Source organism: Acanthopagrus latus, chromosome 12 (assembly GCF_904848185.1).
Source record: "Acanthopagrus latus isolate v.2019 chromosome 12, fAcaLat1.1, whole genome shotgun sequence".
In the NCBI taxonomy this organism is placed as follows: Eukaryota; Metazoa; Chordata; class Actinopteri; order Spariformes; family Sparidae; genus Acanthopagrus; species Acanthopagrus latus.
Genome location: NC_051050.1, coordinates 1,689,280 through 1,703,343, shown reverse-complemented (window position 1 = coordinate 1,703,343; position 14,064 = coordinate 1,689,280). Strand labels below are relative to the sequence as shown.

The 14,064-nt window shown below is 40.1% G+C and overlaps 1 protein-coding gene across 2 annotated transcripts; it reads right to left on the bottom strand.

Annotated features, from left to right (window-relative positions):
• Nucleotides 1–5,386: 5,386 nt before the first annotated feature.
• tdgf1 (teratocarcinoma-derived growth factor 1) lies at nucleotides 5,387–10,336 on the bottom strand. 2 transcript variants are annotated; one of them, XM_037116241.1, is made up of 7 exons: nucleotides 10,195–10,336; nucleotides 9,996–10,086; nucleotides 9,858–9,913; nucleotides 9,055–9,276; nucleotides 7,707–7,821; nucleotides 7,422–7,531; nucleotides 5,387–6,393 (listed from the first exon to the last, which is right to left on the bottom strand). In XM_037116241.1, the coding sequence occupies exons 2-7, from the start codon at nucleotides 10,043–10,045 to the stop codon at nucleotides 6,290–6,292; spliced, it is 657 nt and encodes a 218-aa protein (XP_036972136.1). In that variant the 5' UTR covers nucleotides 10,046–10,086; nucleotides 10,195–10,336; the 3' UTR covers nucleotides 5,387–6,289. The 2 variants fall into 2 exon arrangements, with proteins under 2 accessions (XP_036972136.1, XP_036972137.1); XM_037116242.1 differs by lacking the exon at nucleotides 10,195–10,336 and having other exon boundaries at nucleotides 9,996–10,186.
• Between the last annotated feature and the right edge of the window lie 3,728 nt (nucleotides 10,337–14,064).

Sequence of the window (14,064 nt, the reverse complement as noted above, 5' to 3'; positions counted from 1 at the left end):
GACACTGACGACACACACAGTCCTCTGTTAGCTGCTTGACGCCATTGACTCTCGGCTTCTTCTTCTGCTTCCTCACGCTCCAGTCAACCCCCAAGTGTAAAATCTCTTAAAGGTCATGAACTCTCGCAAGTAATAAGAATTACTTCTTTTAAACATCCAAAACCCAAGAAATTCACACATTTTAAACTGATTTTTTTTTTTTTATTACATTTTAATATCTTACTTATCTCAAAATATTTCTTACAAATTTTAACTTCTTAACAACTGGCGTTTTATCTTTAAGAGAAAAAAAAACTTTTTGTGTATCTATTGTACATAACATTGGCCATTGCTAATGACACACACACTAATTAATCTAGCATACTTATATTACAGTTTTTCTCGATTGTTTACACACATTTTCTGACAGCATGCCTCATACTCTCAGAACTCTACACACAAATCAAAAATCACACACACAATGGGCAAAACCCTTCAATTCTCCTGCAAAATGACACTTTACATTCAAAACAATGTTATTCCTTTTCAAAATGGTATTTTGTTTTCAAATGGCACACACAAACCATCAAATGAATAGACATTTAGAAGAACCAGTTGAACACTGGTGTGCTCAATGTAAAACACTATGATGAATGGACAACACTTCTTCATTGATCATAATGACTTTTGTTCAGTGTTACACTTACTACAGACAGCTCATACATGGCTGTGTTGTAAAATATTTGAGAATATTGTTTTTATACTCAGGACACACAAATACGCGGTAACAAATATATTTTATCCACCTTGTGTTGGTAATCTTTCAGTTCTGCAATTCAAATAGTAAAATACTGTAAATACTGTGTAGGAATACAAAGTAGGAATAAATTTCCCAAATGAAACATACTTTATTTTTACAGTCAACAGAACAGTTCACAGGCAATACTGTACTACTGTACTCATTGAGTACTGTATTGATATACAGTACTGCAATTTTCTAGTGAGAGTAGATTTCTTACCTATTCTCATTACTCTCACTCCTCTGGCTCTGCCTCTGTTTCCAATGTTGGCATCCATTGCTCCAAAGCAGAAGAGCTCACCTGCTGGCCTTTTATGCTAAAGCTCTGATTGCTAATTGTAAAACTGTGTGACAGGTGTTTGCCCATGTGATGAGTCAGTGTGCATAGTAGGGCAATTGACTTTAACATTTTGAATGACAGTGTGTTCCTTGTGAAAACAAGAGATTTTCTCCATGAAAATTGTGCCAAATGCAGAGAATTGTGTGTAGTGTTTTGAAAAAAGTGTGTTTTAGAACTGCAATTTGAGTGTAAAGCAGGAACTGTGCTTGTAGTTTAGCAGAATTGGTTCAGGGGGTTGGTGCATGAGTTACATGTTGTGGTCATTGTGTCTCAAGTACCAGTTTTTGTGTGTAAACAATCGAGAAAAACTGTAAATAAATCAATTCAATTCATTCGAGTCTATGGGGCCGTCCACACGAAAACGCTCTTTTGCGAAAACGCACACGTATTGCATCGTTTTGGCCGACCGTCCACGCGGATCCTGAAAACGCAGTGCCTGAAAACGCAATTTTTTTCTCAGGGTGGAGAAATCCGAAAACGCAGCCCTCGTGTTTTCATGTGGACGGCGAATCCGCATTCCTCACTCCAAATGACGCCATCGCCCCACCCCTCGACCTCCTGCCTCTGACCTCTGAACCCCGCAACGTCTCATAACAACAACAACAACAACAGGCAGCCTACATGTTCGTGATCGTGCCACAGAAGATATTGAGCCTTTCTTGCAACTTACATGCCTTCTAGTCACAGCAACAGTTCGACCTCATTACTGGTCCACACAAAAGATCCTGGTTTCCTTGCACTAGCCATTTTCATTTTCTTCTTGTTGTGTTGGGTTTCTCCTACTGTCTGTTTGTTTACAGTGCGCAAGCTTAATGTGCAGGCTCCATGTCTTCTTCTTCATTTTTGGTGAATGTCAAGCGCCACCTATAGGCCTGGAATATGAACTACAGCATTTTCGGTCGTTTTCAGTGGATCCGTGTGGATGCAAATATTCTTAAAACGATGACGAAGAAGACAGAGAAAAATAAAGATCGTTTTCGCCTGTGTACAGGGCCTATAATTAGTCTATACTGAGCCTGATCTATTTATACCAGAGGTTTTCTTAAAATAAAGTTAATACCTTTTAGAAAAAGGTCACCTGTGGTAAAACTCCCCCTCCTACCCTGATTTGCATTTGTATAGTTTACAGCATTTTCATTTACATGTTAAAGCCTCCCTTAGAATTGGGGATGGGGGGGTTATGGGGGGACAACTGCCAAACAAGGCCCACGTCAATATCCGACAATTCACGGCAGTTTTCGGTATTGTCTGCAAATTGCCGGGTGCAGTCGTAAACCTGAACTTCCACAACAATCTACAGTGCCGCTTACTGACAAAAATCCCACTTTTCATGCAGTGTCTCTAGAGGTCGAGGAGCTGACAGAGGTTTGTCAACCCAAAGGGTAAGTTGAACCTGGTCAACCTGGTGCCAGTGGAGGATTCCTGAGAGCCGGCAGGCCTGAGAGCCAGCGGAGGATTCCTGGGAGCAGGTGGCCTGGAAGCCGACGGAGGATTCGCAGATGTTCGCTGAAATGGGTCAGCCCAGAAGCTGACAGAGAGTCGCTTGAGGTTGTTGACCTGGGAGTTGACAGAGGTTGCCCGGGAGATGTTGGCCTAGGAGCCGACGGAGGATTCCTGGGAGCTGTCCGAAGATGCCTCTTTCTGGGTTTCGATACCCGAGGCCTGTCGGACCCAGGAGCTTCCAGGAGGCTAGCTGCCTCCAGGACTGGCGAGATGTTAATGGACAGGCAGCCACCAGAAAAATGGTATCTGTTGCTGTGAGCTTCTTCTACCTGCTCCCCCAGTTTCTTAACCCATCCGAGATGTGACTTTAATCCAGAATAATCCATTCCTCCACATCTATCTCCCCTTGTTTAAAAGCCCCAATCCCTGTGTCCAAAATTATCAGTAGGAGAAGATCTGCGGAGTCCATATTGGGTCCAGTCATTCTGCTATGAGGGGGGTAAAAGGGGAAAACTAAGGGATGGACCCAAATCCCAGATTAGACAGGAGGCAGGATGAGGGGGAAACAAAAAGCAAGCTTTATTAAACAAAAGCCAAAATCCAGAAAGAAAAAAACAGAAATAGTCCAAAGACCAAAAAGAAAGAAAGTAGCAAAAAAAAAAAAAAGAAAGAAAGAAAAAGTGCCAGCAAAAAGGCAGCTCAAGTACAGCTCAAACTAAGGAATAACAGAAATCAAAATCCAAAACATACCCAAAAACTGGAGACTGTAGACACTAGTGAAAACACAAGGAGAGGGAGGGAGACATCACACCAACAGGAATAGAAGCAGAGGCAGAGGTAATCTGATCTTGTGGCTCAGGTATCTGATATTCCATCCTGGGAGAGGGATCCCTCCTCTGTGGCTCTTCCTGAGGTTTCCTCCATCTTTTCTTACCCTGTTAATAAGGTCTTTTTTTTCTCCATCAACATGGCAAGTCTTTCCTCACTCGGATCGAGGGTCTAAGGACAGAGGATGTCGCTAACTGTACAGATTGTAAAGCCCACTTAGACATGTTATGTGATTTTGGGCTATATAAATAAAATGTACCAAAACTAAAATCAGTTTCACTTTGCTGAACTGCAGCAGATGACTAGGGTTCAGTCTGACAATGGAATGTTTTGGTGTTTTGATGTCTGCTTTTTTTATTGGTTCATTAGTAGTGACAATGGTTGAGCACTGAAGTGTGTGAAAATGTCACTTAAGTCACAAGAAACATAGGATAAAATCAGCTTTCTTGCCTTAATCACATCAACTTTAATCCCTTTGAATCTGCTCCTCTGTTGAGACTCTAGAAGCTCCTCCATCTCCTCCTACTCTTTAAATCCCCTCCAATCCTTTGAATGTCCTCTTAAGGTGAATAACAATCACAACGTTCAGGAACCAGCGGACTCTGCGCAGTTTGAAATCTTTTCTTCATAAACAGCACGAGACTAAAATGGATTCTGTATTATCTGTCCAATCACAATACCTTCTTTATACCACTTGTTGTATAGGATTGACTGGATAACAAAGGAGAGATTGCAGTTTGATTACTGTGGGGTCCAGGGAGTATCCCACTGACCGGAAAAAAATGGCGGCAATCAGCTCTAGGTCCCCCCAATGTGATCCTGTAAAGGACAGGCTGTTACAGACAGTGGAATGATGGATGCATGGATGGATGAATATATTAACAACCATAAGGCTCTTTATCACCACACACAATTATGATACAATTACAGAGTTGAACTCAAATATTCCGTCTGTTATGTCAATATTTACAAAGCTTTTTTTTTTAAATTGTCGATTACATTTATTCAAAGGCTTTATTGTCAAATGCAGAGATACACATGTTATCAGTGCAATGAAATTAGAAACTGTTTTCAAAAGAAAGGATGGAAAAAGATAAACACACATTCATATGCTCTCACTACTTACATAAACTCAAGATTTCAATATAACTTTCATGTTTGTAGGGTCTGAACACAGAACAGCTCAGATGTAGTTTTTCTAGTTGTGTCCCTCATGTTCCCCCTGTGATCATCTGACTGCTTGTGTGTCTTTACCCACCCGTGACACCATGATAGAAATACTGGAAAAAACTGAACATGATATTTTAAAAAAACCCAAAACATTTTAACTCAAAATTGCTGAGAAAATAGAATACATTTTTACTTTAATATATCATTACAAAGTAAATGTTGATTTCTCAGTGCGAATGGCTATAAAATAATGACACCATCCGTATTTTGATTGCCTCCATATAAACCTTGCTTTCACTTCACAGTTTTGTCTGCCACCAGGCATGGAATAAAATGAAGGCTGACTAGTGATTCAATCCGTTTCTACTTAAAAATTTTCATTCTGATGTGTCATTCCATACCAACTCAACTAGGGCCCCCCTTTCATGTCATGGCTTTTCTTGAAAAAAAAGTTAAAACTTCTGCTATTTTCTGGGACTGCTCTCTGAGCTGAAGTGATTCACTGTGTATGTATTCTGAACCTAACCAATCGTTCATTTTTCAATGGTTTGAGCTGAAATTTGTCCTGAACATAAAATATACCCTAGGGGTCATGTACAACATATTTTCATGGAAATAGTTGTTGCTGAATGGTTACAGTAGCCCCATTCAAATTGCTCTTTGACTTTCTCAAGAAAGTCCCTAACATGAACTGGGAGGCCATATGTGAGCTGGCTCGGAATGACCCAGCTGTAAGCTGTAGAGGCTGGCAGGTCGACAGACTGCAGAGCAGCTGATGTGTTTGGTTAAGATAAGAAAATGGCTGATAATCAATACAAACCTCAAACCTTATCAATAAACTTTGGAGATAAGAGACAAGGAGAGCTCCCACTGAAAACACCTTTAGTTAAAAGAGAGAGTAATACTTATTGAGAATACTACTTATTTGATGATGTCAGTATTTTTTCATACTCAGAAGTTTACTTTTATGTAACATCCAGTGTCAGACTTGTTTTAATAAAGTGAGAAACAAAGAAAAAAACAAGTGAAAAACTTGACACATAATCAATACATATTTGTATTCAAAAAGACAAAATGTCACTTAAGCTCAAAGTTTGTGCAAACAGAAAGAAGACAAAGTTAAAAAGAAACCATCTCCTTTTACAAGGACAAAAAAATTACATTGGGCTACAGCTCCTAAAATGACAACAACATACTTTTTATAAAAATCTTAAGTACATTTTCAAAATATCATAGAGATGAAGACCACCTTCCACGGGAAGGATACATTTTAAGAAGCAGAGACATACAGACTTTTGATGAGATGAATTCAGTCGCTGATTAAATGTCATGAAACAAGATAAACTGCACTGGGAACACAAAAATGAGTTCAGATACACTAGTGGAATTGATTTCCTAGATTGAAGAAGCTGATTAGTTGCTTTAAATGTTGAAGTTGGTAAAGTGGTATGGCTCAAGCCAAAACATCTTTATCTTAAATGCAGCAGTGAACAGCTCAGTGCAGACGACCTCTATGTCCCCATACAACACGTAATCCAGTTTATCATCCAAGAAAACTCCTCAGTGTTCGGATGGAAAACAATCAATATACAAGCTCAACAAGCTCTCACTGGGTTGGAAACTGAATTTTAGTCCTGGAGAAGCAGTCTGAGATATCTTGCATAGTCCTTATCTCAGTGTTTCACATAAATCCTGGTGTTTGTGTCCAGCATCCATTTTTTCAAAAACCATCAGAGGAGGAGAAGCAGAAGAAACAGCATCACAAACAGGAAACAGCTGGTTTGAACTTCCCTTCCAGCTGATGAACGATACCAGCGCACCTCCTCGGAGTCATCTGGTAAGAAGAGAAAGACAGAAAACTAATGAAGAATAAGACTCCTAATTCAGTGCAGATCTCTGTGTGTTTGTTACACTTTGTGGTAATTACTTTATAATGTTTAACAATTCATAACATTATACATTTGTTTTTTATTGCTAATTTTGTTTGGTAGATAATAATAATGTGCGGTGTATTCAAGTTTTGCATCTATTCTTGAACTTCCGTTGGGTGCAGTGACACTTGACTTTCCCATCACAGGGTATAGCTCATCCTTATTGCACTTCCCCAAGTTCCTGAAACACCATAATTATGTTGGCAAGAGCACACCAGGTAGTGGTTGGTATTGAGATAAAAGGTTCTTCAACCAAAAAATAAACTAAACCAATGAAGTAAGTATAGCATCATCATCAATTTATTGAATGACTAACAGTTTTCATTTTTTCAATGAAAACTGGCCAGAAGTGTTAATTAGTTAAGTTCTGTTAAATTCTATTATAGGGTGAGAAAAATGCCTGATTAATGTGAACTATGGGCTGACACAAATAGAAAAGATGCACTTGTATTTAGACAGCTTAATGCTGAGGTAGCCTGTGGTGTTACTGTGGCACGTTTGTGTAGGAGGTAACAATTGTGAGTGTGTATTGGATTCTGGAATAAAGGCTGTACTGTGATCGACAAACGTCTGACTGCCCAGCTTCCATGTCTGGTCTACATCTTTACTGTTTACTCCAATGAAAAACGTCACAGCTGGTGAAAGGACATCATGGATAACACTCAATTGTGACATAAATGAATGAACACTGAGGCTGTACACATCCGTGAACACACCTCATGAGCCGCTTTAAACAGAATCTGCTCTTAACTCCTTCACCACATGCTGACAACAAAGCCCATGCTGACCCTTAACAAGTCCTGCTGTACAGTTTTCATAGACACAAAGTAAAAACTTTATCAACCATAAAATCATGGTTGATTGGAAAATGGTCAACTTTTGCAGCCAATAGCAACACATACAATGTATATGTTTGATGGTTGTTTCTTACCGCAGTCTTTATGGAAGACATGGGGGAAGCAGTGAAGGACGCCATAACCACAGCGACAGTAGGAGCATCCTTTCTGAACCCACTCACCATGAGGAATGGACCCACAGTTCCTATAGGCACAAAGAAAAAACATGATAGACTCAAATTGGGACACAATAGCTGCCACTGTGGGGGAGAGATTCATTTAATAATTAAATTAGAGGTATTGGTTACATAATGGACAATGAGCTTCTAAGACGTGACGTGTAAATGCAGAGCAGTGAGCAGTACAGTCTTGTTGTGTACCTGACACGTTGGTCGTACTCGCAACTCCTCCCCGTGAAGAACGGTGGGCAAGCGCAGAAGCTGCCGAGGATGCAGGTTCCTCCGTTCTTACAGCAGCTGCGACTCTGCTCAGCACCTACAAGGAAGAAGACACATCAGAGTCACTACCAACACAATGAGATTCCTTCATATATACCACATTACCGTACTCAGGCAAAATAACCCAACATGAAACATCTTTTGAAACAGATCATAGTTAAAAGAACTTCCCTGATTATTTTCCTCTTCTTTCCTATTTCTTCCAGGTTTAGATGAGTTTAACTTTGTTTCGATATCTACATTTTAGTGCATTAAGCAGACACTTTGGGTGCCAACCAGCACATCAGGAGCAGTTTGAGTTTCAGCATCTTGCCCAAAGACACTTCAACATGCAGACCAGGGGAATCAAACTACCAGCATTTTGATAACAATACACTGGATCTACAACTGAGCCACAGCCGCCCAGGCCTGTAAAGTATTATGTAATCCTGTCTTGAAAACAGTGTAAATGTAATGTTATCATAATCTATATAGTGGTCGGATTCTCCTGTGTCTGTGCCTTTATAGAGAAGATTTTGGGGCCCCCGTGGGACCAGCTGAAGGCCACTGTAGGGCTCTCAAACCTCAAGCTAGGTCTCCAGCTGTATCTCTGAGATAAACCAGAGTCTCCATCTGGCAGTGCATTCCTGTTGTCCTCTGCTTCACATCAGCGGACAAACACTGAGGGTCTGAACAAACATCTAAAAACAACAAGAAAACACTAAAACTAAATGGCACTGGCCTCAAACCTCCAAATTCTCTTCCTCCACCTATCACAACTTTACATATTACGTTCGTTTTTAGATATGAGAAACAAGTTTAATTTGAAAATACAAAAATATTCATAACCATAATTAGTATGTGATTTTAGGCACTGTTTGGCAATAGTTTTTGTTGGTCACGGTCAGCATAGTATTAAACTACTAAATCATGAGTAGACCCGTGCACATTTTTTCAGTGTGTCATTCATTTATATATTTATGTGTCCATTTGTAAAGTTCCTCATTAATTCAAAAACTCAACAAGACAAATATTTGGGAGACACTATGGTGGGAAAAATATTGAATTCACTAATTTATGTATTCGATTTACTTTTTTCTTGGCCAAAAAGTGAGATGAACTACTTTACTCTTTACAGATTGGTCCGTGTTTCCAGGGCTGAGTTTGAGAGGGGAAATGAGCATTTAGTTAGTTTCTTCTTGTTTGGGTCAAAGTGATAAATTCTTTTCTTCGCTGGTTTTCAGGGCTCAACGCCTCTGTATGTACACACAGTATTTAAGTGTGAACTTACTGCCTGTGAGGCCAATGAAGGGCAGGACAGCGCTGGCATCACGGTGTTTACGGTCACCACTGTTTGATGAGCTCACTTGGGAAAACTGGGCCAGGAAGTCCTGCGAGGGATGTGGTGACTTCTCCACCAAGAAAGAAGCGGAAGAAGAAGATACGGAGGTTGACAATAAGGATAAGGATGAAGAGGAGGTCTGGCCTCTGCTGCACTCGTCTCCCTCACAGCCTGAGAAATAAAGATGACACAGATCAGCCCTCATGACCTCCTGTTGTAGCAGCCCATCCTATCTGTTTTCTGAGCTTAAACAAATGTATCAGTGCTTCTGTATGTTTTGGCCCATTTACTGCAAATCGGAATAGCATGCAAATCAATGAGTAGTCATCAGCTTGAATTGTGTAATTATCCACAAAATGAGCATCAAGTCTGCAGAATTCCTGTCAACATTACATTTCTGTTAACAGCCAGAGTCAATAGCCACTGTAATCACACAACTCTACAACTTGTATCAGTGTCATTTCACATTGTTGCCTACAGTTGAATGACAAAAATACTCAATATTTCTCTAGCTGGCCATTTAAGTGCCACAGTTTCAGCTGTATTACTGCACTGCTGGTACATACTAAGAAATCAAATATCAGTTTATCAGCCGATATACACACATGCACACACGATTCTGTCCTGATCCCTCAAATGTGGTTATCAAACATTTGGGAGGATGATATGTGCCAGAGGCAGGACACTTAAGCAGTAACTGTAATGTCGATAATGATCACAGTCAGTCATCAGCCACAGTATTGGAAACAGACCTGCAGCGGGCATAGCAGCAGCACAGTGGAGCCAGATCCCTGCGAACAACACGATCCTGAAACACACAGCACAAACTCATCAACAAGCTGTCCGTGTGTACTCTCATTTCTTTACACCACACATCCACCTGGTCTCACCTGAGCAGCTGCGTCCAGCTCATTTTAGTCCAGCAACGGGGAGAAAACATAGTCAAACGAATTTAAAAGAAGAGCCGGGGAGAACTGTGCCCTATATGAATACAAACAAACTGTTAAATATTTCCAAAATGATAGAAACGCAGATTGGTTGGTGTTGGTCAGAAGAAGGTAAAGCTGTCCTTGATGATGACTTCCTCACCGATTAAAACAAACGCAGAGACAGTCACGACGTTCTGCTCCCGTTGCAGCGTCTCTGCAGCCTGCAGCTGTGTGCACCGTGGACCTCCTCTCTGCTCTACAGGTGACCGTGCTGCAGGGGGAGGGGCTCCCGTAGCCACGCCCACTCCCGAACGCTCCGTATGCCTCTCTCTCTTTATCTGTCCCTCTCTCTCTCTCTTTCTCTCTCTCGCTGTGTCTTTTCTATCCCTCTGTCTCTTTCTGTCTGTCCGTCTCTCTCCCTCTCTCTTTCTCTCTTCCTCCGTCCCTCTCTCTCTCGCTTTGTCTCTCTCTCTGTCTCTGTTTCTCTGTCTGTCTCTCGCTCTCCATCTGTCTGCATAGGCTCAGTTTGAATCAAGATGATGGAAAATGTACTGAAACAATAAAGTTTAGCATATTTTGCATTCATACAGCTGTAAAGGGTCACTGTCATTTCAGAAATATACTGTTGCTTTCCAAAAAAATACTTCCACTTCAAAATACAGTAATCTGTGAAAGAAAACAGTGACCAATTACTTTTCAGATACGGTTTTATTCTGAAAGACAATTCTCAACAATGGCAGTCTGCTACCTTGTTTTATTATATATAATTGGAAGTGCTGGTGCTGGTTAAGTTAAGCTGCTATTACAAGTCACAACCGTTGGATATAAATCAGATTTTAAGAAAGCAAATTCCAAGATGGCTGCCCCACACATCACCAGCTGTGAAAGTTGAAGAATATACAGTTTAGTAGCATTTGTGTCTGAAATTACTCCTACACACAGTAATGACCAGCTTCTATCGGTGGAGATGTTGCTTCAATGTTTTTATGCACAAAATACCACTCAGTGCATTGTTATCAAGCGGTGCTGCTAACACTGGCTGAACTAACTGAAACTGAACTCACTGAGGAAGAAGAATGTTTCCCAACCATTGAGTGCAAAGACTGAAAGTGAAGTGCATCTTTAAAAATGACAGACAGTATTTAGTTGTCTGTTGAGCACCAATGTATTATACACAGATGAACAACTGCTGAAAAAGAAAAGCGAAGAAAAGCGTTGATGTCTTTCAGTCAGCTGAGAGATGTTGCATTTTGAGCTTTCTTTCACTGTTTGTTTGGTTATTCAGTAATATTTTCTTATCTCTTCTCCCTCCCTCTTTTTTTCCCCCTCTTTCTCAGCCTCCACCTACACCTCCACCCCCCCACCAGTTAATACACACATGCATAGTAACCCCCCTCGCCCATCCAGTCCTGCCTTCACATGTTAATGATCCTGCTGCTGAAAGACAATCCATCTTTAAGGATTTGCTCCTCCTCCTCCTCCTCCTCATCTATACAAAACAACAAGCCTCATAGCCTCATCAAAAGAAGCCACATATTTTATTTTTATTCACACACACCAGATTTGATTACAAATCTTTAATTAGTACAAAAATACATTATGATAATATGTGTCACCTTACCCAGACCTTGTTCTCTTGTTACAATCTGCACAGTTAAATGTCATACAAGGAAATTTATTAATCACTTTCTTTTAGTATTGATGCCTTTATAAGAGCTACATGAGCCAGAGAGAAGATCTGCTTTTTCTACATTGTTATAGTTCTTTATGCCTGTCAACGCTTTGGTTTCCAACTTGGATTTGATAATTGAGTGCTGACGATGAACTTAGGAGTCAGCCAGCCTGAGGAAAGAAGCTGCTTTGTAGTCTGGTGACACAGCAAGAAAATGAAGTTTGTTTCAGCAATGTTCCTTGAGTTAGCTTTTAATAGCCTTCATAGTATTTTAGTAGCATTTTATCAGCTAATTAAGTATTTAAGACACAGTATGTTGTAATTAAACTACTAGACCGACTTAATAAATACATCACTGGAGGATTTAGTAATTGTATTTATTCTTGCATGGAAAGGGATTTGAAACAATTCATTAGACTTAATGTTGGGAAATAAAATAATACTGCCTCATTGGTTGGTTGGTTAGATTGTCAGCGGGATTACACAAAAACTACTGAACAGACTTCGATGAAACTTGGATGGGGGATGGGTCTCTGCCCAAAATAGTGCCTGTTAAACTTAAGTGTGGATTGGGACAAGGGGACTGATCCAGGAAAGTTTTTTCTCACTCTCTATAACTCTCTATAACATTGTAATAGATCATTAACTTCTCAAAAACTAATTTCTCAAGAGTGAGTACACTTTGATGCAGATAAAAGGGTACTGTTGGGCCTTGGTGGGGGTATATGCATATAAGTGTCATCCAAATTCCCAGTAATTTCACAGGATGTCATTTTGGCTCTTGTACTTATTTAAGAATTTCTATTCTAGTCTGTTTAAAACTTGAACTTTATTTAATAGAATTATAATAAAAGTCCAAATACTAAAAAAGAGATTTCAACAACTGTAAATGAAAGTGCATCCTGTCACATTCCTTCAAGGTAAATCATTAGATTTAAGTTCAACATGAACACACATGAGAATCTTGGAGGAAATATTCAAGCTTTCAATCTGTTCTGCTATTGATTGATGAATCAATACTCACATTTTGTGTGGCAGGGTTAGTGTGTTGTTTGGAATTTCTGAATGTTCTGTGCTTTGTATAATAATCATATTTATTTAAAAAATGCAAAACCCCCAAAAAAAGACATTAGTCACAAAAACGAGTGGGTAAATATGCAGGATGTCGTAGAGCATGTGAGCAACAGCTTCTTCACTGTGTTCAGGATGGATGAGTGAGCTAAAATAAACTCTTGTGTCTCTTTAATCTATCATTTTCTTTTCAAGTTTTTGTTTTTTCCTTATCTTCAAGTTTTTTTTTTTGTTTTTTTTTTAGTAAAACCAGGACTAGACCCCTCCCCCTCCACACAGCTCTGGTAAATCTGTCTCTGCTTTGACTACAGAGGAACAATCAGAGGTGGAAATGGGTATTTTGTAATCTGCACAGCATTACAATGCAGTCTGATCTCATGCTAATACACAGCAGGAGTGTCATCAGCAGGAGGGAAAACCTGATCTGAGCACAACAGGAAGTCTGCATGTGAAAGCTATCAGCCTGCTGCAAGACACAGAGGGGAAGAGGAAGACAGACTCATGAATGAATGCACCACAATATCATTAGATGGTGATGCAGAGAGATACAGTGAATATTTCCCTTATGGTTGGGAATCCATGCACCAACACAGGTTTGATAAGGATTAAGCAGTTTACTCACCCAAAAGTATTAGAATGTTCTTTAACTTAAGTGTTCAGGAGAGAGCAATGTGACTCCTTCAGTGTGCAGCAGAAATTTAACTTAAACAATACGTACAGTGCAGCTTTATGCTGGCTGCAAAGCCTTTAAATCGACAGACCTCTAACTCAAACTGACATTAATGGATTTGTGTCCATGTCTCACCATTGCCTGAAGCTAGTAGAAAAGTATTTGCCTCCTTACAGATTTATGTTGTTTTTGCTTTTTGTCACACTTACATGTCTCAGATCATCAAACACATTTGTGGGGGGGATTTGGCTCACTCAAAACTGTTTTAATTCAGTCACATTGGAGGGTCTTGGAGCATGAACAGACCGTTAAGGTCCACAGCATCTCAATGGGATTTAAGCCCGTACTTTGACTAGGCCACTCCACAACTTAATTTCTTTTTTGAGCCAGTCAGAGGTAGACTTGCTGGTGTGCTTTAGATTATTGTCCTACCGCACAACCCATGTGCGCTTGAGCTTAAGGTCACAAACTGATGGCCTGACATTCTCCTTCAGGATTTTCTGGTACAGAGCAGAATTCCTGGTGCCATAAATTACAGGCTTCTGGTCCTGAAGCAGCAAAGCAGCCAGCGACCATGACACTACCACCACCACGTTTGACTGTTCTTTTTCTGATAT

Bases quoted from the DNA above. Each gene is read 5' to 3' on its own strand.
- tdgf1 (XM_037116241.1), bottom strand. From the start codon at position 10,045: ATGTTTTCTCCCCGTTGCTGGACTAAAATGAGCTGGACGCAGCTGCTC. The intron at 9,277-9,857 runs GTCTGTTTCCAA...TTTATTTCTCAG, and splicing joins TGCTGCTATGCCCGCTGCAG to GCTGTGAGGGAGACGAGTGC. The intron at 6,394-7,421 runs GTAAGAAACAAC...TCTTCTTACCAG, and splicing joins TGTCTTCCATAAAGACTGCG to ATGACTCCGAGGAGGTGCGC.